Source organism: Penicillium cinerascens (genome assembly GCF_028974065.1).
Source record: "Penicillium cinerascens strain IBT 15544 chromosome Unknown contig_1_segment0_segment0, whole genome shotgun sequence".
In the NCBI taxonomy this organism is placed as follows: Eukaryota; Fungi; Ascomycota; class Eurotiomycetes; order Eurotiales; family Aspergillaceae; genus Penicillium; species Penicillium cinerascens.
In genome coordinates this window covers 1164710-1189547 of record NW_026695287.1, presented here as the reverse complement: position 1 = coordinate 1189547, position 24838 = coordinate 1164710, and the positions used below count along the sequence as shown (strand labels likewise).

The 24838-nt window shown below is 49.9% G+C and overlaps 9 protein-coding genes across 9 annotated transcripts; 5 read left to right on the top strand and 4 right to left on the bottom strand.

Moving 5' to 3' along the window:
- Positions 1-1038: 1038 nt before the first annotated feature.
- Positions 1039-4108, top strand: N7498_001997 (uncharacterized protein; the record flags this gene model as incomplete). The annotated part of the gene is made up of 5 exons (XM_058449059.1): positions 1039-1273; positions 1323-2100; positions 2159-2770; positions 2830-3214; positions 3269-4108. 5 exons carry the CDS (start codon positions 1039-1041, stop codon positions 4106-4108), a joined length of 2850 nt encoding a protein of 949 aa, XP_058311403.1.
- An 886-nt stretch (positions 4109-4994) lies between these two features.
- On the bottom strand, positions 4995-5547 carry N7498_001996 (uncharacterized protein; the record flags this gene model as incomplete). The annotated part of the gene is made up of 2 exons (XM_058449058.1): positions 4995-5464; positions 5517-5547. The coding sequence occupies 2 exons, from the start codon at positions 5545-5547 to the stop codon at positions 4995-4997; spliced, it is 501 nt and encodes a 166-aa protein (XP_058311402.1).
- A 4413-nt stretch (positions 5548-9960) lies between these two features.
- Positions 9961-11205, top strand: N7498_001995 (uncharacterized protein; the record flags this gene model as incomplete). The annotated part of the gene is made up of 1 exon (XM_058449057.1): positions 9961-11205. The coding sequence occupies one exon, from the start codon at positions 9961-9963 to the stop codon at positions 11203-11205; it is 1245 nt and encodes a 414-aa protein (XP_058311401.1).
- Positions 11206-11263: 58 nt separating this feature from the next.
- On the top strand, positions 11264-15118 carry N7498_001994 (uncharacterized protein; the record flags this gene model as incomplete). Its single annotated transcript, XM_058449056.1, has 4 exons — positions 11264-11410; positions 11459-12700; positions 13580-14302; positions 14354-15118. The coding sequence occupies 4 exons, from the start codon at positions 11264-11266 to the stop codon at positions 15116-15118; spliced, it is 2877 nt and encodes a 958-aa protein (XP_058311400.1).
- A 1851-nt stretch (positions 15119-16969) lies between these two features.
- Positions 16970-18031, bottom strand: N7498_001993 (uncharacterized protein; the record flags this gene model as incomplete). Its single annotated transcript, XM_058449055.1, has 1 exon — positions 16970-18031. The coding sequence occupies one exon, from the start codon at positions 18029-18031 to the stop codon at positions 16970-16972; it is 1062 nt and encodes a 353-aa protein (XP_058311399.1).
- Positions 18032-18485: 454 nt separating this feature from the next.
- N7498_001992 (TDT family transporter) lies at positions 18486-20098 on the bottom strand (the record flags this gene model as incomplete). Its single annotated transcript, XM_058449054.1, has 6 exons — positions 18486-18638; positions 18689-18974; positions 19027-19084; positions 19201-19331; positions 19384-19752; positions 19809-20098. The coding sequence occupies 6 exons, from the start codon at positions 20096-20098 to the stop codon at positions 18486-18488; spliced, it is 1287 nt and encodes a 428-aa protein (XP_058311398.1).
- Positions 20099-20620: 522 nt separating this feature from the next.
- Positions 20621-21524, top strand: N7498_001991 (MBL fold metallo-hydrolase; the record flags this gene model as incomplete). Its single annotated transcript, XM_058449053.1, is given in 2 exon segments — positions 20621-20967; positions 20984-21524. 2 exon segments carry the CDS (start codon positions 20621-20623, stop codon positions 21522-21524), a joined length of 888 nt encoding a protein of 295 aa, XP_058311397.1.
- Positions 21525-21986: 462 nt separating this feature from the next.
- N7498_001990 (uncharacterized protein) lies at positions 21987-23055 on the bottom strand (the record flags this gene model as incomplete). Its single annotated transcript, XM_058449052.1, has 2 exons — positions 21987-22393; positions 22449-23055. Coding segments are annotated over 2 exons (1014 nt in total), but the record flags the coding sequence as incomplete, so codon positions are not given.
- Positions 23056-23777: 722 nt separating this feature from the next.
- N7498_001989 (sulfurtransferase) lies at positions 23778-24727 on the top strand (the record flags this gene model as incomplete). The annotated part of the gene is made up of 2 exons (XM_058449051.1): positions 23778-23935; positions 23992-24727. 2 exons carry the CDS (start codon positions 23778-23780, stop codon positions 24725-24727), a joined length of 894 nt encoding a protein of 297 aa, XP_058311395.1.
- Positions 24728-24838: the final 111 nt, after the last annotated feature.

Here is a 24838-nt window from a genome sequence, read left to right as displayed (position 1 = left end):
AAAAAGCAAGAAACAGGAAAAGATCTGGCTTTGGGTTCAGACGTCATCGCCATGTTCAGTCACCAACGATTGCGCGTCCTAGTCCGTGATTAGCCAATTGAATGCTAAGCCTTATGCTACGGCAAGCTAGGCCAGCCACAGGAAACGCCCTGTGCATTGTCATCATACAGAATTGGGTGCTGCCTTGACTAAGGGAGCAGCGCTGATTGGTATCGGCCCAATGAACGTTAGCTGAATGGATTCGTAACTACTCCGTACAAGGAACATGATTGCGTAACGCATGGGTAGGCGGGTTGGAACCGACGGGTACCCAATCCCCGGAATATGCCCCACATGGTCGCCGGCAGCTCTGCCGTACCTGAGAAGGTGTTCGGTGTTCTGAAGTATTTCGCCGATCACAAGCTTCTCATGTCAATCTTGACATAGTACCCTGACATCATAAATTGGAGCATTGGGTCCAATCTCCGACTCTCACTCAACAGATCGACTCATCGATCAGCGATCTGTTCGCCTCGGCATCGTACAGACTCATCCCACCCAATGGAGGCCGGACTCCAGCCGAGTCGACAACCAGTGATAGTGGAGACCGAAAGGTGGGAAAATTCTACCATCGGACCACCAAAGGGAGATAGGAGAATCCTGGAGACCCCATGCATAGAGCGTCGGGCTCGTGCACACTGAACCTCCGACTTCAATCCATTTTTCGCCTTTTGGACTGGGGACTTACGTAGAGCACGGAACTTGAATGGCGAACTTGTCTTTGTATTTTCTACAAGCTCTAGTACTCCGCTCTAACTTGGAGAGCTACCGGAGAAGAATCTCGTCCTCCCACCGCTTTCGGACACAATCATTTCATCATCGCAAATTGAAACGGCCCAGGAACTTTATTCGATTATCCGTCTTACTCAATCTTTCCATTTGTCACTCCATAACTCTGAACTAATCACTATCTTCACGACCACGCCGGGGCGATCCATGGCCCCTCGTATCTGATCGCTTGCCAAGTCTTTCTCCTCTTACATGACCGACTCTGTTACCATGGCGACCGTGGATCCTGTTTCAGGAGAGACTGAGGATGATCCCGCCGTGGATTACCATAACGATGATGACGCCTCCCACTCGGGCCAGGATGGCTCCGCCGACCCCAAGCTTGGCCAGTCCCTGCCGATGCAGAAGAGGCGACGAGTTAGCCGCGCATGCGATGAATGCCGTAGAAAGAAGATCAAGTGTGACGGGAAACAGCCCTGCACACACTGCACAGTGTACAGCTATGGTGCGCCTTGCTCTGTGAATCTCCGCGCGTGTCTGACATTTTCCTGTAGAGTGTACGTACAATCAACCTTCCAACCGCCGTCGCAACGCCGCCCCGCAGTATGTAGAAGCCCTCGAAGCCCGTATGCACAAGGCAGAGGCCATTCTCCGAACCTTCCTCCCCGACATCAACCTTGATGATCCGCAACTGGACGTGCACGTGGCCGAGCAACGACTCCCAGCCCAAAGAAAGAAGCAGACCCCTTTCCAGGGGCCCCTCCAAGGACCTGTAGTGGGACTTGGAGCAGCGCCCAACCCCTCCGGCCCAACAGAGACAAGCCCGGAGGGCGGAGAAGAAGTATTACTAGAGACTATGGTCGATAACTCGGGTTGTTTGGATCGCGACGACCGGGGCCATTGGGACTACCATGGCCACACATCGGGGATTATCCTCGTACGCCGCCTGCGCAAACAACTGGGCGCCGCCGATGTGCCGATCACCAGACCGGCGCTCGGCATAACACAGATGCTCGAGAGCCACAAGTCCGTCTTGGATTCGCCCCAAGATGGATCACTTTTTCCCACCCACGACCTGCCTCCTCGAATGGTTGCGCGCCGCCTGTGTCACAATGCGCTAGACGACGCGTGCTTTTTGATGCGCTTCGTGCATGAACCTTCGTTTTTCGCTAGTCTCGAGCGCATCTACGATACTCCGGCCGACCAGTTTACAAATGAGGAGACTTCATTCCTGCCGCTTCTGTATATTGTCATAGCAGTCGGCTGTTTGTTCTCAGATGACGGGGTCGGCACCATGGACCTGCCTGGCTATAAAGGTGCTATTGGTCAGGGGTATGTTGTCACCGCGAACTTGAGTGTGCAGAACTAGTATGCTGACTGTTAACCATAGATTCCAGTTTTTCAAGACAGGGCGGCAGCTGCTCGAAGTCACTGATTGTAGAGATCTGACCTCTTTGCAAGCAATATGCTTCATGGTTCTCTTCCTACAATCTTCGGCCAAGCTGAGCACCTGCTACTCCTACGTGGGTATTTGCCTCCGCTCCGCCCTACGCTTGGGACTTCACCGCACGGTGACGGCAGACTTCAATCCAATCGAGCGAGAACTGCGAAAGCGCATCTTCTGGGTGATTCGCAAAATGGACGTCTACGTTAGCACGCTCTTGGGTCTCCCTCAAATGTTGAGTGAGGATGATATCGATCAGGAATACCCGATGGAGATTGATGCAGAATTCATTACTGCGGAGGGAATCATGCAGATGCCTTCCGACTATACCCCTCTGCTGGCAGGGTGTAATGCGCACTCGCGCCTTTGCAACGTCATCTTGAAAGTTGTCAAGTACATTTACCCGGTGAAAAATGTGCGATCTCGCTCGAAATCCGACCAGCGATACATGGTCAGCCACTCCAAGATTCGTGAAATTGAGCGCGATCTTCAAACCTGGATGGAAGAACTTCCACCGGCCCTGTGCCCTGGCACGGAAGTCTCGCCACAGCTGGAACGGTAACCCATGACAAGAGGGATACCCAGGCGTAAGGAATCAGGGCTAATGTTTTTCTTAGAATCCGGCAATTGCTGCGTATCAGCTACGCCCACGTCCAGATGATCATGTACCGTCCATTCCTACACTACGTTTCTAGCGGGTCACAAGCGCGTGGTGTAGACAAGCGCTCTTACGCCTGCGCCGCAGCTTGCGTGAGCGTGTCCCGAAACATTGTTTATATTACGACCGGGATGCACAAGAGGGGCCTTCTCAATAAATCCTCCTGGTTCACGATGCATACGACTTATTTCGCGATTCTCTCGCTGATTTTCTTCGTGGTTGAGAACCCCGATTCACCTACTGCGAAAGATGGTGTATTGAAGGATGCCATGGAAGGCAAAAACACCTTGGCTGGACTGGCTAAGAAGAATATAGCGGCCGACCTGTGCTCCCAGAGTTTGATCGTAGGTGTACCCCTTCCTTGTCGAAAAAAGTCTCGAGCTAATTGTGCTTTACAGTGCTTGTTAAAGCCTTTGCCGGAGATGTTGAAGAGACGTCAGAGCTCTAAATCACAGGTCGATCTGAAGCGATCCGCTCCATCTAACATTTTTGCCGAGCCGGAACCTGTCAGCGCTCTACCTGAACAGACCTTGACCCTCCGCTCAAGCACATTCCCGACCGAGATGATGTCTCAATGGAGCACATCAGAGTCGAATCTTAGGACTATGAGTAACAACCAGCCCTCAGATAATGGCAGCCAGTCCGCCTGGATGGCGTCAACTCCGGAGCTGCTCACAGAGAGTATGCAAATACCCGAACCGATGTCTGCGACATCTATGAATCATCCGTTTGCCAACCAGGAGCCATCAAGTCTGGCCTGGTCCCAGCATATTAACAACCGGAACAACTTTCCAGATCTCATGCCTATCATGTTCTCATCTGACGATCCTTTCGCGTATCCCACACAGCCTATGTCCACCTTGGAGGATGATCATTTCCGTCACGATCACACGAGCGTGCAGTTCCCGTTCGACTCAAAACCGCGACAACCAACCGGAATGGCAATCAATCACTTAAGGAGTTCGTCGCGGCTCCAATCGCTGATCCCGCGGAGCCACAATCCGGGTGAAACTCTGAGCAGCCCGGACCTGGTCTCAATCCCGAACCAGAACTTTGTGTGGGAAGCATGCAACTTCCACTCCACTTCTAATGTTAGAGCTGAGACGACGATGCAACAAGACCAGCCGCTTCCGAACGGTCTCCGAAATCTCAACATCACGTTTGATGACAAAACCATAGCAATGAATATGGACCTGGGCATCTCCTTTGGCGATCTGTTCGGGAATGACACGACATGAAGACCTGGATCGTAGGCGCCTAATGATGAATGGACGCAGTGGATGAATACCGGCGTATGGTTGTTGCTCTCTAGACGATGTGCACTTTATGAAAGAAGCAAAAAAGTAACAACTGGCTGGTGCAGAGGACTAGACATGGTTTATTTATTCATTTCTCATTTGCTTCCACTCCTGCGCCCTATCTTCCCCAACACAGCCGAACCCTCCGACGTGACGATTTAGGAAAGCGAGGCTTTTCTGAAGGACTGAGAGAAAATAAAGCCAGCATCGAATCTCGAAGATGATAGCTTCATCAGCCCGGAGGATGGTGTGCCCACCTACTTCCCCGGCGAGGCACCTAGGTATAAGGTGCACCTCTTGCCGCGAACACCATTCACCATGTACATTGAGAATTTCTGAGCGATGAGGAAGTCGACCATCTGGTCGACATCAGGTAACACCACTTTCCTTTTTCCGAGAAGGCAATCGGGCTGACGGATAACTCAGCCTTAACAAGTTCAGTCCATCACTCGTCTGCGACGGCGTCACCGAGCGCGTCGATTAGACTTTCGCACCGGCCCAAAAACCCAAAGCCCAACCTGGGCCCAACCCTTAAATGGGTTGGGTTTTGGGCCTAGCCCTCGAGCCCGCCGATGGGCCATGGGCCTAAGGCAGAAGCCCACTGGGCTTTCATGGGGGCCCAATGGGCCCCAAACAGCGCAAACATGCCAATTCTTGCCATTTGCATAAGTAATGTAGAATTTCCTAGTATTTTTGAGTATTCAAATTACCGCCTAAGGCCCCTAATTGGCTGATTCCCATAAGAATTGATGAAGTCACTGTTTAATGAGATTGATGAGATCAATTGATTAGATACCAAATGAGATTAAACTATCTACATGCCAATCTAATAATGTTCATACAGTTCATCATCAACATGCTTCCTTTTTCTCCCCGATGTCCGCACCTGAGACGGTGCAGTAGTGAATCTGATAATAGCATCGTTATCTTCAACCTCATCGTCAACATCTATCAGATCCTCAGATACAGATTCAGGTCTATCACCCTGCTCTTCAGTATCACTGATCTCTTCAACGTCGACATCATCTGGTATCTCATCAGTTTGTTCCCTCATTGCGTCAATCTCATCAGATGGGAGATCTTGTGCTATCTCCTTAGCTTCCTGCACATCAAGGTCAAACCTCGATGTGCAGAGGAATAGCATCAGCTCTTCAATGGTCTTAGACTCCATACGACCGCGGCGATAGTGGCAGATATCGCGTGCAGTGTTGAATAGGCGTTCTACCCCAGCGCCCGTCGCCGGGAAACGGAATTGATTCTCTCTCCAAAAAGATAGCGGCTCCGAATCAGTCACATCTGTATAAGATTAGTATTATGAACATGGAGATGAACATAGAGATAAACTTACTACCGTCGAGATACTGCGTCAGCTCATCCATAACTGGGCCTGGCGTCACTTTGGAGTAAGCCTTCTGGGTTCGAACAAGGTTATGAAGGAATGATCTTGTTGTCGATCCAGGGGAAGGCCCTTGCGGGCCTTGGGCACTAGCACTGGTAAGACGTTCCTGGATAGGAGTGAGGGCATCCCGGAAAGCCACTCGATACTGATCACGCAGCTCTTTAGCATCCGCCCAGTCATCAGAAAGAAAGAACTGGAACCTATTATCTGGCGATAGCATCGTACAGACCGCATATATGTGCCCTTGCATGTTGTCTGTCTCTTTGTAGTAGTCACGTAATTTTGCATGGCTAGCTTCGAGAGAGATAAGCATCTGTTTCTTCCAGACGACATCCGTTGTAACTGTATCTTTGATCTTTCAATGTGCTCAAAGAATAAGTTATAGATCTGGAAGAAAAGATGCGATGTCACGTCTCGAGTCTTTGAAAGGGCAAGGGTATAATCAAAGAATGGCTTTGTGAGACAAAGAAGGTAGTCGATCTGGCGCCATTGATCGTCATCAAGTACGAAGTCTTTACAGTTAAACTGATCACAGTACTTCATGATAAACACGCGGAGTCTCTTTGCTCGGCGTAGCATTAAAAACGTTGAATTCCATCGAGTTCTGACATCCTGAATCGGCATGAGCGCCTGCCCTGGGGCCCTAGATTGGACAGCAGCGAATGAGTCCCGACGCTGAGGACTACCGCGGATATAAAGAGCAAGATACCGCACCTTATTCAAGGTATGCGATATCTCCCTGCATTGTACATTTGCGTTCGCCCTTGCGAGGGTGTCTTGGCGGTCTGTCCATGTGGTCTCAGCGGCATCATTCAGTGGGACCGCTTTTAAGCGATCGAGCAGTTGGTTCAAACTTAATTGGATGACATGAGCAAGGCAGGGGATTCGGATGACATGAACATCGCCAGATAAAGACTGCTGAAGGGTATCAACCAGAGTCTTATTATTTGACGCGTTATCAGTGGTCAACCCAAAGACTCGGTCCTTAATTTTATGCTGAGTGAGCGTCTCTAGAAGAACAGCACTCAGATTCGCACCCGAATGCGTGCCGTAAAGGGGTTTAAAGCCGAGTGGCACCTCACGGTAGACCCAGTCAACGTCAATAAAGTAGCCAGTGATAGGCGTAAATGCCTGCCCAAACGGAGATGTCCAACAGTCCAGCGCAACCGAGATCTTCGCATGCTTTGGTAGTAAGCCGAGTGTATCCTGTTGTCGTTCTTTGACACGAACAGATAGCCGACGTCGAATTGTATCAGCCGATTGCATGATTGGAAGGTTTGGAGCGGACTGCGAGAGCGAGACTAAGTCACGGAAGGTTGGATGTTCAACGAGATTGAACGGAAGCCGGTTGATGGTGATAAACTGTAAGAGTTTGTCCTCCCAGGCCTCTTGTGTAAACGGATGACCCTGCTTCGACAGAAATAACTGATTAGTGGCAATTTCAAAGAATAATAGGCCTTTACATACCGATTGAAGAAACCCTCTCAATCCCCCCTCTCTGTTGCCGTACTCCTGTAGCCTTTTGGCAGGCTCACGTCTGAAGATGACGGGTGATTGTCGTCGTGCCATGACGACCAATCTTGCCATTGGCATCCTTCTTAGTAGCGTAAGGGTGCTCAAGAATTGTATCGCAACGCTTACACATAACCTTTGGGCTTCCATTACCCATATGAGCCACTTGCTCAAACTGTTTCCAGGTCTCTGAAGCCGATCCATGTTGTGATTCCCAAGCGATCTTGCTATTGTTGGATCCATAGTCAGTCTCCAACCACCAGTTGACCCAATCAGTGTGGTTCATCACGTTGTAAACAAAGAATTGGCCTCTCCTGCCAGGACCGACACGTTGGAAGCGCTCGAGAGGATCCGGAGCGATAGACGAAGGAACAAACGGCTGAACGAACGAGAAGCTATCAACCTGCCGAGAGGTAGACGGCGTAGCTGGGTAATTGGAATGGGTAATCAACGATAGGTCGTCGGGCTCAATTAGACATTGACATGGGCATGCCCATGGACACTTTTTTCCTGCCCATGGGCAAGATTTTTGGATTTTTATGTAATTACCATGAAATTTATTGGAAATGTCGATTAATATATGTAATATACGTATATATTACCATCCATGGGCAGATTTTCAGTCCCCTTATATCCATGGGCCGCCCATGTCAATGTCTAGGCTCAATGTCGCAGAAACTCAACTGAGATCCACACTCGGTTTGCTGGCTTTGCGACATGATGGGTCAATAGCTTCAGATTGGATGGAGGGCTTTGGGTAAAAGCTTCAGGCGTATCAGGGTGAGGGAGGAGAAATTCGACATGACTTACCTTCTCAACGAGAGAACTACCGACGTGGACGGTAGCAAACAGTGGCTGTAAACAGTGGATGTAAACAGAGATCACAGTGGTCAGTCGACATTGAAACGGAGGATCTTAATCCTAGCATCTCATTGGCTAGATCATGCATATCCAGTGGACTCGGCCCATCCAAAGCCCAAGAAAGCCCCTGGATGACCCATCTCCCCGCCCATTTTTCAATTTGTTCGCCCAAAAATTTCACCCATGGCTCATGAGATATCTTTGAATATCTCTCACCTCTACAATAGCTGAAATACCACGTTTCCGTAAAAACAGGCGTCGAGCGTAAGAGGTTACTTAACTTTCGATATAAAGTTGAATGCTGTAATCCTATAAATCATGAAGTTGACTATCAAAAATGTCATACTGCAACAGAAAGATGCACCTACTACTGCGCACATGAGATATATATCTCTGCATGCAGACACTTGGTAATTCTCCAAGTGCCAGAATACTATGAAATCTTGGCGAAATAAAACTTTTTTGCATAATCTTGTAAATTGCAGTGCCTAGTGTAGCTGGTTTTATCCATAATCTTGATTACCGGGTCATCGCTGTTGAATCTTGATATCTTGATTCTTGGTGGAGTTGAACCCCCGGATTAGGAGTTGAACCCCCGAATTAGGCCTGGTAAAACGTCGGCCCGAGGTATGGGCTTACAGACTGGAACATGCGTATAAAACAGGCATTAATCATCAGGTTTATGAGCGCCAAGACTATAGTTATGCATAGAAATGGGCTTTCTTGGGGGCCTTATAGGCCCCCACTGATGGGCCGTGGGCTTGGTTGGGCCCGAAGGTTAGGCCCATTTATGGGCTCTGCGAAAGTCTAGTTATGCTAGTGCGGATATCCGCAAAATATCCTCATATCCTCGCGGATATGGTATTGAGCCTAATATCCAATGGAGAGGATATGCCGCAGTCTATGTCGAGGTCTAGGCGGCATTCTTCTCGGCCCTCGTGGCGTATATTGCCGCCGGTCCTCTTCGGCCCATCTTGGGCTTACAGTGCTTGTGTGTGAAGAGGGGGGCAAATAAAGATTTCTTTCGGTCCTTCTTAAGATTTATGACTTGTAGACATCGAGGTTTCAAGGCAGTCCTTATTGAATGGAGTATTCACCCGCCTTATCAATGATAAGCGATAAGCAATTCGCTTTCCATGTCAAAAATATATATTTCGCATAATGCTCTGCTTTTACTCGATATTTCGACAGCACGGCCATTATGCATTCCCCCCAGCCCGCCGCAAACACTAATCTTTTAATAGCCTTGCTTGTTCCTCTTAGTTTTTGATAATCATAGAGCCATCGCGGGGTTCTGTTTACAGCAGAAAGGAAGAAAACTTCCGTTGCACGCGAAAAATACTTAAGAAATTTCTTTGCGTTGTTGTATCAATCCCCATATCTGTTGCTTCCTCACCTTGGGCAAGAGAATAAAAATCCCCCGACTTTCTGGCTTCTTTGGCTTTTTCCTGCTATGACGGGTTGCTAGTTCAGTCCGTGTTATTCACTGGGATGGCTGTATACTTGATCTACTTGGCCGCAGAATGGCACGTGATTTCGTCCGAGTTTCTATTGGCTGGGGGCATAACCGCACCCCTTGCCACCGATTTCGAGTGCAATTGAAAGAGAAAAGAAAAGTGAGATTAACTGAGCATACCCATTCGAATGGCTTTAATATAAATATACCATAAGGGTTGTGGCGGTCTTAGCTGGCGTCTTGATTTAAATGCCACGTGACCTTCGTCCGAGTTTTTCGTTCGAGTTTCTATTGGCTGGGAGCATTTTGTCTTTCCTGCCACCAGTTTTGACTATTATGAAAAGACAACAACGGGTTTAGAATGAAGTAGATGACAGCTTTCTGATCATATTATAATATTTTCCACCTGAGGGTTGTGGTGTTGTGGTCACCTGCAACATTTTGCCTGTTGGACTACACGAGGACTTTTGTTCCGGACCATGTGTGAACGAACTCCAGTAAAGAGGTAAGCTTTCCTATTTCACTAACTAACTACTCAATCTTGCTCCCCGCCCGACGGGCAAAATGCCTGCTAGGCGCGACGAGCGGCAAGGGAACGCGTCAAACAACGCGTCCACCCCGTCCGCCTCGGATACCGCGTTCTACCCAACCACCACAAAGTCTGGCTTGGTTCGCCAGATATCAGTGGCCACAACAGTTCAGGACGAAGATGATGGCGAACGGACCGTGCGAACCATTGAGACACAGCAGGGGTCGGAGCAGCCACAGTCCGAGTTCCAATTACTCCTACGTGCAAACAACGAGCTTATGATTCGATTCGATCGCATGTCCGAAGTTTACGCAAAAAATGTTGAAGCTATTACTGCGGAGTCAGCGCTGTATCGCCAGGAGCTGGAAACATCGTGGAAAGAGGTCAATGAGCTCCAAAAAGAGATCGTCAGTCTGAAAGAACTGATCCAGTCGTTGTCGCTGGGGGCGCCCACCACGTCACCTGGCACCCAGGTCAGCAGCCCAGGAAGAAGCTGGGCGTCTATCGTTTCACAATCATCGTTAGCGTCGTCTGAGACCCGGGCAGCGCGTGCCGGACTGGGCCTTCCTGCTGTGATACTGGACCTACGCGCTGCTGAAGACGAGACCAAAGCACTAGTAGATGACCCCACGCGGATACGAGAGAAAATCCGTACAGCACTTCAAGGCGAGACTACGACTGCGAGTATTGATGTCGTGGGGGTCAAGTCGACCTCCCGATCCACAATCAAAATCTTTGTCGACTCAGAGGAAAGCGTAGCGAACCTCTGGCAGGCTACGCAGTGGCTGAACGCCCTGCCTGGATCTAAGCTGCAAGGGGAACAATGGTTTCCGGTCAAATTGAACGACGTCAAAAAAGACAGTATCTTTGGAGCATCGGGAATGCAACGAGAGGACTTCATGAACACCTTCCAGGACGAGAACAAAGTCGCGCAGGTCAAAAAGATCATTTGGCTGAGTGGAAAGAAACGCTATGGATCCATGGCGGTCTTCCTTACCAATCAAACAGATGCAGAGGCCCTGCTCCGCCGTCGGATCGTCCACGTGCGGGGGGAAGCGGCTTTTTCGGACCGATTTTATGAACGACAGCGACCACTGCGTTGCCGCAAATGTCAACAATACAATCACAAAGAAGACCGGTGCCCAAACTCCGAAGCCTGCGGCAAGTGTGCAGGCAACCATCGCGTTGAGCAGTGCACATCTGATACTCTTAAGTGCGCGTCCTGCCAAGGAAACCACGCCGTCACTGACCGCAACTGCCCGAAATGGGACGAAGCGTAGAAAGTGATCCGTCGGCGCGAGCAGGAGATGATAGCCAGACGCACAGATCCTTTGCCCTATGGTAGTCAGTAGGGCCCTGTGTGTGCTGCAAGCCAACCTGAGGAAAGGCGCGGAAACCCAACTGAGCCTCTTGAACGACCGATCGTTGCAATCCTGCGATTTGCTCATGATCTCGGAACCATACGTTTTCCTGATGAACGACACAGTATGCTCCCATACGCAAGCTAATTGGACACCACTCTGGCCCTCACAGCGGCATCCGCTCGTCGGTGGGCTGAGGCCGCACCGGAGCATGATCTGGGTGAACAAAAAGTCTTTCCCGTACAGGCAGATCGACATTGCGTCAGCCGACATCGTCGCCGTACTGCTATTTACGCCCACGCCAACTCTAACGGTCTCCGTATTTATTCCGCCAGGAAGAGGGTGCGAAGGAGCTGAGACACTGACTCAAGGGCTGGATGCAATCCGGGATGCCCATCGACGGGTCCGGTGCGAGCACGGCGACAACATTGACATCCTTATTGTCGGGGACTTTAACCGCCACGATCAGCTCTGGGGAGGAAATCAAGTGGCAACGCGGAACCGTCAGGGCGAAGCGGAACCAATTGTGCTCCTCATGGCAGACTGGGGCCTAACAAGTTTATTGCCCCGAGGGATCTTCACCCGGGAGGAAGGCCCACATCGGTCGACCATCGATCTTGTCCTCGCGTCGCCAGATCTGAGCAGGCGGGTCACACGGTGTCGCATCCACCCCGTTGAGCATGGGTCAGACCACCGGGCAATTGAAACGACCTTCCATTGCGAAACGCGACCAACGCTTCCCCCGATAACCTGTTTCTCATTCCGCGAAGCTCCATGGGCCGACATCAATAGGGAGTTAAGAGACCTAGAGACGGAGATCATAGATATCACAGACAGCTCGGAACTGGACGCGACTGCAGGCCGCTTGACTGACAGGATTAGCACAGCAATTCGCCAACTAGTCCCGGTTGCGCGGCCATCCCCATACGGCAAACGATGGTGGACTCCGGAGCTGACGGCCCTGCGAGACTCGTACACATGGGCTCGAAATCGGTGCACGCAAGCTCGGCGGTATGGAGTCGACGTTGCTGCACTGGAAGACACGGCATTATACCTACGGAGACAGTACCACCGAGCAATCCGTGACGCCAAGCGTCGGCATTGGCGAGAGTTCCTCAGCAATACCGACAACATTTGGAAAGCGGCACGATACCTCCAGCCAGGAGACCACTCCATGGGGATAGTCCCCACCCTGCGCTCGGGTGAGCAGACGATCAGTGATGACCAGGGAAAGGCTCATGCACTCCTCGAGACCTTCTTTCCCCCATTGCCAGATATCCAGGATGAGCCGCCGAGAGACCGACCGCAGCCAGATGCCCTTCCGATGGAAATGATCACCCCGAACGAGATCGAGGCGGCCCTGAAGGGGATGGCCTCGTGGAAAGCCCCTGGACCAGACGCACTGCCGGTGGTGGTGTGGCAACAAACATGGCCTGTCGTAAAACACTGGGTCATCGAAATCTTTCAAGCGTCACTCCGTTTCAGCTACTTTCCTAGCGCGTGGAAGGTTGCCAAGATCGTAGTAATACCCAAAGGTGGACGCGACCCATCGTTGCCGAAATCTTACCGCCCAATCTCGCTGCTGGTGACTCTTGGAAAGGTACTAGAAGCCGTCGTCGCCAACAGAATCTCCGCCCTAGTCGAAAAACACCAGCTACTCCCCCCAAATTCGTCGGAGGCGATCATGCGAGCAAGCGCTCAACATTCTCATAGAAAAGATCCACGATGCATGGCGTGACCGCAAAGTCCTCAGTCTGGTGAGCTTCGATGCCAAGGGTGCCTATAACGGCGTAGATCGGAGTGTCCTCTTGCGCAGGTTGCGAGAACGAAGAATCCCGGAGGTCCTAGTCCGATGGGTCGACAGTTTCTGCTCCTCGCGACGGGCGTCGATCGTCGTGAATGCGTACCAGTCCGAGGAAATGGCCATTGAGCACGCGGGCCTGCCCCAAGGCTCTCCGCTCTCTCCGATCCTCTTCCTGTTCCTGAATGCAAATCTGGTGGACGTCGCCATCACTAGAAGGAAGGGAGCAATCGCTTTCGTCGACGACTATACACGATGGACGGTGGGCTCGTCTGCTGAGGCGAATACAACCGTGCTGTAGCGGAAGGTCATCCCACGAGCGTTAGAATGGGCGGCGCAGTCTGGTGCGGCTTTTGAGGCCGAGAAGACATCGTTCATCCACTTCACGAGGAACCAGCGGCTGCGCCAACTGCCCGCGGTCCCGCTACACGTGAAGGAGCGACAGTCGCCCCGGCGCCTGAAGTCAAGCTACTTGGCGTGATCATCGACCAGGCGTTACGGTTCAAATCACACATCGGAAAGGCTGCGAAGAAAGGAATGGAAGCCGTCCTTGCACTAAGACGACTGCACGGGTTACCTCCTTCGGTAGCTCGCCAGCTATTCACCTCCACGGTCGCATCGAAGATTGATTATGCAGCAACTGTGTGGTGCTCTATCCGACAGGATTCTATTGTTGCGGCGGGCATCGGACGGCCGTTCGAAGCCATCCAGCGAGTCGTGTCTCAGGCGATCGTGGGCGTGTTCCGAAACACAGCCCTCGTCATCGCCGAGGCCGAGGCGGGGATCGAACCGACTGTTGTACGCCTTCGAGCACGCATCTTGAAGCATTGGATCGTCTGCCACACCTTACCAAAGGATTACCCCTTCTGGTCCTGTCGAGCGGCGGCTGCCATGCAGGATGGGAGTTACCCGTCGCCGTTCAAAATACTGGCGAAGTACGGACCACAATGCTTGTCTGACATGGAGGTCATTCGACCCTTCCCTCTAGATCCGTGGCAACGGTCTCTTGGGGAGTTGATTGCCACCGTCGGATCCGATATGCAAGAGTTGCACGAGGCCGGCCATGCTCGTCTCTGGTTGTTCACCAGTGTCAGCGTCCGCAATGGTCTGGTCGGAACCGGGCTGGTTGTTCGTGTTAATCAAGTCGACATCGTCGCATCAAACCGGACGGTTGGCAATGACGACGCGCTCAATGCTCACTACGCACAGCTGGGGGTAGCGTTAGAAGCTGTATCGTTTGTCGAGACGATGCTCCCTCGAATTTAGATGTCACCGTGGAAAGTACAGGTTACGCTCGTTGTGAACAACCCTGCCGTCCTGCTGTCGCTCGCAAAGCCACATCTCCAGGGCGGACAGGCTCTTATCACTCAGATCACGGAAGCAATTTATCGGCTGGCGGAGATGGGGGCTAAGGTCAGCCTGAAGCCACCAATTGCTGAAGACTGTGAGAATACTACACGAGCACATACCCTAGCACGCAAAGCGACCGAAGTGAACAGCGACGTCAGTCCCCCGCCTTGGGCGCGAGTCCAGCTCCGGGCGTCGGCGTTGCGATGGGCTCGGGCGAATGATAAACAGCACCGGAAGGAAAACTTCCAGCTGTGGACCACCGGTCAGTATACACGCCAGCTGGACTCTGCTCTCCCAGGACCCCACACGAAGATGCTGTATGATAGCCTGAATCGGGAGAAAGCATCGATACTAGCTCAACTCCGCACGGGACATGCCAGACTGAACGGATATCTTCATCGAATCGGCAAGACTGATAGTGATTTGTGCGACTGTGACGTCGAGCGCGAAACAGTCCCGCATTTCTTGCTGCGTTGTACACGGTGGAATGAACAACGGTGCGCACTGATTGAAGCCGCAGGTCCGAGCCTCGGCAATCTGTCGCAGATGCTAGGAGGTAAACCTGCGACTGTAGGGGATGCGAGTGAACCGAGTGGTCGAGCATGGAAACCCGACGTCAAGATTGTCAGAGCCGTTATCGCTTTTGCAATGGAGACGGGCTGGCTGGCTCCTGAAGGGTGAGGAGGAAGATCTAAACCAGAAGTTACGCATGTCGTCAAGCTACCAAAAGTACATATCCCACGGAGCAGCGCACACTAGCTAGGGGGCTACATACGACCTAAGGTCGTGCACAGCCTGAGGAATATTATTATTATTATTATTATTATTATTATTATTATTATTATTATTATTATTCCCCTGTTTCAGTATAGATTTACGTAACCGGATTCATGAAAACCAACAACACTATGTACGCTCGAACGGAAATCTGAATCTATACACTTTCGTACGATCTGGCGGGCGATTCTTTGCTTACCGCATGCCTTTCCCTTGACCTTATCACCGTGATTATTTTGCTGCTTCTTTGATTGTAGAGATAGGACAAGCTGTCACGTATCATACACTACTTGGGAAATGATAGGTGCGCAATTGTTTTCTCATTGCTCGATTCGCAGCATGGCTTATCTATCTTTGTTTCCGGATCATTGCAGCATTTAATCGGTGAGCTTATAATATGAAGCAGCTAATTAGAGTAGCGCTTTTTTGGCATTGATGCTGATGTGATCTCAGCAAATCCACGTTAAATAGCGGTTCTCCTGGGAAACACCTCGAACCATGGCGTATACATAGTATAATCGACATGCTGACTGCATCAAGTCAATGATTCTAATCCTATATGTACTCGTAAGTGAAAATTATCGACATAGCTTGGTCTGTGAATTTTCAGAGCCTATCGCCTTACAGCCATTTCTGCCCTGACTGTTACTTGCCGAGTATCATACAGCCATGCTTTGCGTTTAAGTTTTATCAACGATCAAATACAACGGGAACCAATTAACGCTATACAAAGTGAATTTACTAAGGTATACTGGGTGACGTGGGCAAGTGATATATTTTTTGAAAACACACTATGCTTCAACGGAAGGTCTCAGTATCCAGCCAAGGGGCATTAGTCGGGAGTCGAGATCAATACTCATTTGTTCTAGATCCGCACATTAAACAGCGATGATATCAGGGAGAAGTCATGAAATAATCTCCCGAATGTACTTTATATATCCAGATTATGCTTCATAAATTAAAGAGATATTCTCATGAGGCAGGTGGAGACGCACTTATGTAACGTTTGCTAGTTACAATATCCGAGCATTAGGTGACCTGGTGCCGCAGCGCACTCGGTAGAACTTCGGAACTTGTCATGGAAAATTGAGAAAACAAATCCCCGCAAGTGGGATCGACAAACTCTGATAAGATCCTGGTGGAGGACATATCATTTATGCCATCGTCAACCATGGGAACGGGGACGGCGGTTCCATCAACATCCATGTCAAGTTGTTGGTTCCCTAGTCCTGGCCGTGTGTTTTCGGAGAGTGAATATCCCGCAAAAGTAGTGGCTATCCGGGCGGCTGTCCTTCGTAGATGAGAGTGAGCTTCTCGTGCTAGAGACCACTTGGTTCTGAGAAGTCGAAGACATCCAAGAACGAGCACAACACGGTTTTGATGATGATTGAAGCAGTCAGGTCCATGTATCTCAATCGCCTCAAGTTGAATGAGGCCACACAGTATTGAACCGAACACGACAAGAGGGCTATATCCTCTCGCGTCGGACCGCACGGACAAGAGGTCAGACAGCTTTTTGGAAGCTTCGATGGTCTTAACATCGTGTACATGGCGTGTCAGAGACGGCGAGAGACGAAAAGGTGTCACTGGACATATCGGGGTCATCGACTCGGGAAATTTCGGTCGGATATTACCACGAGGTAAATGTAAAAGCATGGCAGCGTATTGAATAGTAAAATGAGCTTGGAATAGCATTTCGTCAATGTTTCCATACTTTTCCACTATGTCGATTTTTTCTTGCGGAAGATGGTGAATCTAACTGACAAGAGTGTTTGCGACGGCTTGCAAGTGATCATGTTGAGTCTCGGGTAAGCTGTTGAGGACTAAAACCCTGGCCAGGATACGCACTGCTTCAATGCGGTAGGCAAAGGAAGAGAAAGGGGCAATGTCCTCGTCTTCTGCAAATATTCTTGCCCTGAAAGAGGCTAGAGATGTTGGTTCGGGAATAGAGCGAAGAGATGCGTAGATTGACTCTTCACATGGCAACCCAACAATGGAAAAAGCATCCGTACATCGCAAGTTGCTCTTTGCATGCAAAGCGGCCATGTAGACTTCCCAACCGAAGAGTTCCCACCATGTTCGTCGCAGGCTCTCTGCCTCGTATTCTCTGCCACCAGAGAATTTTGTGGCAAAGTTCTCTTGGTGCATTCCGAGCTCTAGCGCAATGTCAATCGCCCGAGAAAGAGAAGACTTGGCTTGGGATATATCGTTCCGAGCCCGCATGATGATAGAACATAAAAGTAGAGCTTGGACCATATGAGGCGTCCTCTCAGCGGTTTCGTTCAACATCGACCGAGTGGATTCGTGGAAGATGTCATTGCTGAGCACCACCGAGTATTGGCTCCCGATGAAATTGACAACCTGACACAAAAACGAAGGATACTCCCACCTCTCGAAAAGAGAAGCAGGGACGAGAATTGGGTGAGCCGAGTGGAGGTTCTCATAATAAAGGCGGATGAGACGACCTTCAGGAACAATCGGCGCCGGCAAACTTCCATGATGGAAAAGACCATTTAAGTGGTGTGGGTCAGGGTACTGGGGCACGGCATTCTCTCCCGTGAATAAGATTCCATCTTCAGGATAACTTGGAGTCGAGGGGATAGTATCATTCCATGCGTCGGTAACCGAGCGTGTAGTGTTCTTGAGCCTGCGTCTGGCACCCCGACGAGAAGGCAGAAAAACGCAATTGATCTTAGCAGCTACACATCGAGAGCAAGAGGGTTTCTGAGCGTCGCATTTGATATGGTGTTTCCGGCATTCCATGCAGGCAAGCGACGAGAGACGCGCTTTCGGATGCGCTGATGATGACGTGGGCATTTCTTGAGTTCGGTAGCCAGGGATGTCTCTAGTCTGATGAGTTTTCCCTCACTCGGCCAAAAAAACCAGTTACTATTCTGAAGCCGGCGTTATGAACTCAGGAAGAATGACGGTTGTAGTAGGAGTTTGGAGCCGCTAGGAGGTGCATATGCCACTGGCGCGACGAAAGGCGGGCGCCGGGCGGTCAGCGAGATATCACATGATAGTCATCTCGCAAGCGTCGGCTCTTCTTCGCATTGCGATTCTCCTTGTGACGTATTTCTAGTGCTCGAAAAGTGATAAGCCTGGATCCATGTATATTGAGAGAAAGCGTGCTAGCAATCTTTGCGAAGCCAAATTTTCTGCTGAAGGCCAGGTAAAACATTCGAATCCAGGATCTATTATGTAGGGGTGTGTGTGTACATAATTTGATATGCCTTTTAACTAACTATACCGAAGAAAATTGACAGACGAACTACACATGGTCTTTCCTCTTCCTTAGTTTTTCCTGCTCCCGCTGACGAAGATTTTCCAGACAGGGTGCCACGAATAGACTTCGATTGAAAACCCCCTTGAGTGTAAAAATGGAAACCACGATCCAAAGAATCAAAACGCAAACCGACAGTATCTAGCAGATGTCAAAATATGCAACCGACGTTTTCTTTCTGAGTTACTCACTGTACCTAGCACGCGAAAGAACTTAGAGGGCATTTCTCGACCCATCTGGGTGGTGCACATAGTAAACACACCCAGGGGGAAAATGAAGGCCCACCAGCCGAGGTTAAATGGGAATTTCCCTAAGCGGATAATGGCACATGTGGCGAAGAATAGCCAAAGGCATCCGTATGACCATAAGATAAGACCTATTAGAAAACCGACATCATAGAACACGTCACCGGCGCCCATTTGTAGCGTGTTCGTAATTGGGAATATCTTTTGAGCTGCAACTCCCAACTTTTGAATCCTAAAACCAAGCAAATCAGTATCTGGTGAAATATCGTGATTTGTGGACTTACCCAAAACCACCCTGGCCCAGGGGACCCAAGGGCAAGAACGTGCTGACGATCAGCCCTTCTGGGGGCAGTTTATACAACATCAGGCGCAGGAAGTAGATGACGATTACCGTCAAAGCAAGCAGCACCCCAACACCCCACATAATAAAACTCGTTATAATGGTCCCTAAAGCGTACTGTGGTACTGTGGGTTCGGCAACACGTCTGCAACGATACCCCCTGACGCTGCTGCGACGACACAAGACACGATGGGAAGCAACCAAGCGGCACCCATCTCCTGTAACTCTATTTTGCTCGACCTGGTCATGCTGTGTGAGATGTTAGTTATTGTTGTCTCCCATCATCGAGAACTCCACTGACAATATGAAAGGCACTCCAAAACAAGTCAAAACAGATACTATGGCATCCGCAATCCACATGCCCCAGGCAAAGTAAGCCGCCCAATCACCCCATGCCGGGACACAAACAAAACAGACCATGTTGATGATTGTAGCGAACCCCATGGGAAACGTTCCTAGAAGCATCGACTGGGCGGGATGGGTGACCATGACCTTGAGAATGCTCGGATAGAGTAGGTAGCGCAAAATCGTGATGGTGAGGAAGATGCCGAAAAGGAGTACATTCAGACAGAAGATCACAACGGATATCCAGTAAAGCCATCTTCCGTTGTAGGGCAACGTATTCAAAAGGATTGAGGTGATTCCTATTCCCATTTTCACAGAAAACCAGCTTGGAAACTAGGCTTAGCGTGACCAAGAAAGTCGTGTTTCTCCATTGGTACTTACGCTGGCGTGAAATTCCGCACAATGTAGCGCCAACCACTGTCATATTTCGACTTGCTCTTGGTTTGCTCTTCAAAGCGCTGACTTCCTCGAAACTGTGCTGCATAAACAGCGTTTCTATGGTTAATGCCTTCCCCATCATTCCCTTCCCCATCGTCGGAAGCCGCACTGCCATTGACGTGACCCTCACTTTCCATTTCGCGTGAAGGTTTCATGATAAGCGACGCAGTCTGTAGGAAAGGCACTCCAAGCAGGGAAAGGTTTGCGGTCGTGCTGAGAAGACCGATATTCATTCCGGGAAAGGAAAAAGACATGGGCCACTAAGTGCAAAAATAAGTGACCTGGAAGCCATGGGAGAGGGGCGAAGGCCGACCAAATTCTGGTAGACGGCGATCTAGTGATCTTTCAAGTGGGTCCCTTCCCTTCAGTCTAGTCAAAACGAGTGTATCATTGGCCTATCTTTAAGGCTTGAGCTCCACTCTGATCCCCGTTGGCACATACCACTTGCATCAAAGGTCTCGGCGACCATTTCCAATGTTCTAATAAATTGATATGACGCTTTGATGCACTCGGCCGAGACTTCCATTTACGCCGCGAATCCTCTTGGCAGAACTCTTTCATTCGTCAGCCCCGTTGCAATAGGTATGGTAACATTACTGTTCGGGGAATGAGATGAGGCCATTGTGTAAGCTTTACATGATCCAAGTTACATCCGAAGAATTTCGGGATTCAGAGCTGGACATACTTAAACATTTTCCGGAATTTGATTTAGGCAACTTGCGATCGATTTTACTCAAATATTTCGGTCAGCAGCCATGTCAGCAACTATCGAGCCTATTGTGCATCCTATTTTTGGAAAGCAAACCGGGACTTGGCAGTACATCGTTGCTTGCCCGAAGACCCGCCAGGCCGTCATCATCGATCCGGTCCTCAATTTGGACCTCACAGAGCGAGAAATCACTACCACGTCAGCGGACGAACTTTTGACGGTTGTCGCGTCGAACAAGTACACGATTACCCGTCTCCTAGAGACGCACGCCCACGCCGATCATCTGACAGCTGCTTATTACATTCAACAAAAGTTGTTCGTATCAGATAAACCACAAATCCCTATCTGTACTGGCCGTCGGATTAGGCAGGTGCAGGAAACGTTTGCCAACAAGTACGGCGTACCAAAGACCGAGTGAAAACGCTTTCGACTGTCTATTTGATGACAATGAAGTCTTCAATATCGGCGACGTCACTGCGGAGGTGCTTCACTTACCTGGTCACACTCCCGATCACAGTGGATACTTGATCGGTAGCAACGTATTCACGGGCGATTCGATCTTCAACCCTGACGTGGGTAGTGCACGATGCGACTTCCCGAACGGAGATGCAAATGTCCTGTATCATACCATGCAAACACTACTAGCTTTGCCGTCTCACTACAAGTGTTACACCGACCACGACTACCCTCCGGCAGATTCCGGCCGCGAACCAATGCCCTTCGTGACCGTGGCAGAGCAGCTGGAGAGCAACAAGCATGTCAAAAAGGGGACTCAGGAGCACGAGTTTGTGAACTGGCGACGAGACCGCGACTCCAACCTAAAAGAGCCAAAACTGCTGCACCAAGCTTTACAGGTCAACATCCGAGGAGGACGCCTGCCATCAAGCCCTGATGGGAGTCAACGTACCTTCCTCCAAGTGCCTTTCTGCGCTCCCCAGGCTCTCTGCTAAACTGTTTGTTCCCTTTTTCGACCATAATTTCTTTTTTTTGGATAAGATGTTATTTGCCCTCTTTGTATGTACATCAACGAATTTATAGTCTTTCAGAAATTAGCAACATTCTGATCATTATGGGGCTGAATGGCTCAGGGTTATAATTTTCATGTACAACAGTAGCACATCATTCAGGATCCCGCGGCGAATTCCTGTCATTCTTTTTATAAGTTCTTGTCCGGCTTGTATACGTCACCGGGCAGTTGTCCCAGCCCAATCATTCTGTCACAATTCTATCCCTCCTATCTTGAAAGCGTTGTAGTGACGTTACGAGTGCGTTTCGTAGACTACTTGGCCGGAACACCAAAGTCCTAACAGCGTCTTGTGACACTAGGGTATAAAAGCAGCCCGAGCAGCAGTAAAGCAGATACTGATTCTTGACATCAATTTGAACTCATTAATACGCGTAGCTTGGCCTGATCAATTATGTGGACTTTCCAGATTGAGTGAGAGGATGGGTTTCTGAAGACCGCTGATTAGCGACTTTGAAGATCTTCCCGCGCGCAGGCTTATCTGTAGCTGTTGATGCAAATTCTTCGACTTTGCTAAGCCAGCATCTTCCTGACCCCGTAGAGCTACAAACTCTTCTTTACCTATACCAGATCTCAAGTGTTTGTTCCGCTCTTTATGATCCCGGACTGCCATCCAAGCTATGGGCTCGCGCCCTCCAGGAAGGCTATCATGACCGGGCCAGATTCGTACATGGTCTGGCAAACTTAAGAGTCGCTGACATGATTCGAATAGTTCGTGCGCATTACCGCCAGGGAGATCACAACGTGCGGTACCAATATCGGGGTGAAGGATGGTGTCTCCACAAAGGACGTTGTCTATCGCAGAGTATTAGCTATCACGGTCTTTACCGTAAGTTTCTTGAGAGCATACCACCAATCTTGTAGCCGAGGTGATGAGGACTATGTCCTGGAAGATGAACAGCCGTGACTACGAGTTCACCAATATTGAATGTTTCTTCGTCTCTCAGAAGTTTCAGGCAGGAGCCTTGGTATTCCTCTCGATGTACTACTTTCTCATTGTGGTTGACTGCACCTTGATGTTCTTTCACACGGCATCCCAGGCAGACGGGCGGTATATACCCCTGATCGCAGGAAAGCCAACGTTGAAGATAGGGCGCCGCCGATATATGATCTTCGGGGATATGGGTTTCAAGGATCTTATCGACTCTCAAGCCAGTTTCTTTAATAAAGATGACCAAAGAGTTGGCGGCTCGGTCGGTCAAGATTTGATTGACGGGATCATAATCCAGAACTGGATCAACGATAGCAGCCGTCGTGGTAGCTGTGTCGGCAATGACATACTGCCAGGTGCCAGTCTTGGTTTCGAACATGCCGTAAATGGTTGGTGTCATCATAGACGCACGCCCGTTTTCAAATTTGTCTACCAGTGGACTGACCGGATGACGGGTGGAAATATAACAGAGGCACCCTTTCCTTTGCAAAATGCCGCTTTGCACCGCCGAAGGGAATTGTGACGTACTAGGCGGCAGGATTTGGTTTCTCCAGGATTTGAGCAAATATCGACGAGCTTGGTTTCGTTTTGGTAGCAAATTTCTAGCCTGGGGGGAAAGAGACGCCATGGGAAATAAATGCCAATGATAAAACCTCTTGACTCTCTTTAACCTATTAAATCCCACACCACATCTATTAGGGCGTCCAGTAACAGCTACATATTGGGCTGTGCTGCTTTCTACTAAGGGCAAACTTCTATGACGATCGGAATGGAGAGGCCTTGTGACACGTCTCTTGTGATCGGCGACGGTATTTGGAGACCCTTTTGAACACTCGGCGACTATGTGGGGCATATTTCGGGGACTAGATGGTTCTGCAAACGGCTTGAGGATCTGGGACGAAAAATTCCTGGCAAAGGCGCGGAAATGTTTTAGATCGAATTGGGGTTTCAGATCTTTCCCCTCCATTATTTGTTGTGGCCGGCCGTTCGCATGTTGTATTGTTTTGTGTGCATGTGGTCGATTCAGAAAACCAACAATGTGGCTACAATGTATAAAGAGTGGTATGCTTGGGCCAGCCGGCACGTCCCAAGAGACGCCGAGTCGCCGTTTCGCCATTCCAGCCAGACGACGAATGAAGAACGGCGGGTATGGAATAGTGTATATATCCCCGTAGGCTGGAAAAGATACCCGTCGATTAATATATTAGGCTCCGGTATTGATCACCAAGAAAATATGCCACAAACAACATGAAGCTTCCCAGTCCATTCCCATCTCTTTTTGTCTCGCCATCAGATCTTCATCGCGCCTTGTCCAATCCGCCGAGAAACGTCCGCATAATCCCTGTAGCGGCCGGAAATACGCTGTCGCTGCCGTCTTACGAATCCCGACATGTGCCAGGCTCTGTGTATGATATTCCGTCCATTTCGGTACTTCATGAAACAGATCTTATTGAATAACAAGATTTTTCAACATGGACTTAATCAGAGACACCACATCCCAATATCCGATGATGCTGCCCACATCGAGTCAGTTCGCCAAATACATGACGGAGCTTGAGATACGATCCGATGATATCCTTGTCGTCTATGACACTTTCGAAACGGGACTTCATTCGTCCCCACGGGTTGCATGGATGTGCCACCATTTCGGGCACAAGGCTGCCCATGTATTGAATAACTTCTCGCGCTACGTACAAGAGGGTTTTTCTGTCTCGGTCGGAAAGCTGTCGATACCTCCGAGCTTCGGCCCCCGAGTAGATTATCCAGAACAACAGTCACTAGGCTCCGGCGTGATTACTTTCGAAGAACTGCATGATATAATCAACATTCATGATCTCAAGGGGGAATACCAGATCATCGATGCGAGACCCAGCGACCGATTCTCTGGCAGGAACGACGGCCCGAGTGCTTCTCTGCCATCGGGCCATATGCCGTCCGCCATCAATGTTCCTTTCTCTTCGATTTTGGGCCTAGACAAGACTATACTGCCACCGGCAGATCTCCAAGCAGTGTTCACAAAAGCTGGTGTGAGGGAAAACATCCCGACCTTCCTATCTTGCAATTCTGGTGTCACTGCCGCGGCGCTTGATTTGGCATTGCGCACAAGCGGCCTACAGGTGAAACCTCGACTTTACGACGGAAGTTGGAGTGAGTGGGCAAAGAGAGCTGTTGATCAAGGCATGATCGTCACCGAATGAATCCCTCCGTGCTGTAAGCAGATTCTTCCATGAAGAGTAGATGATCGAGAGGGCTTTTTATGAAATGCAATTTCATAAACTACTTATTTACTTTTACATAAGACTTTCACA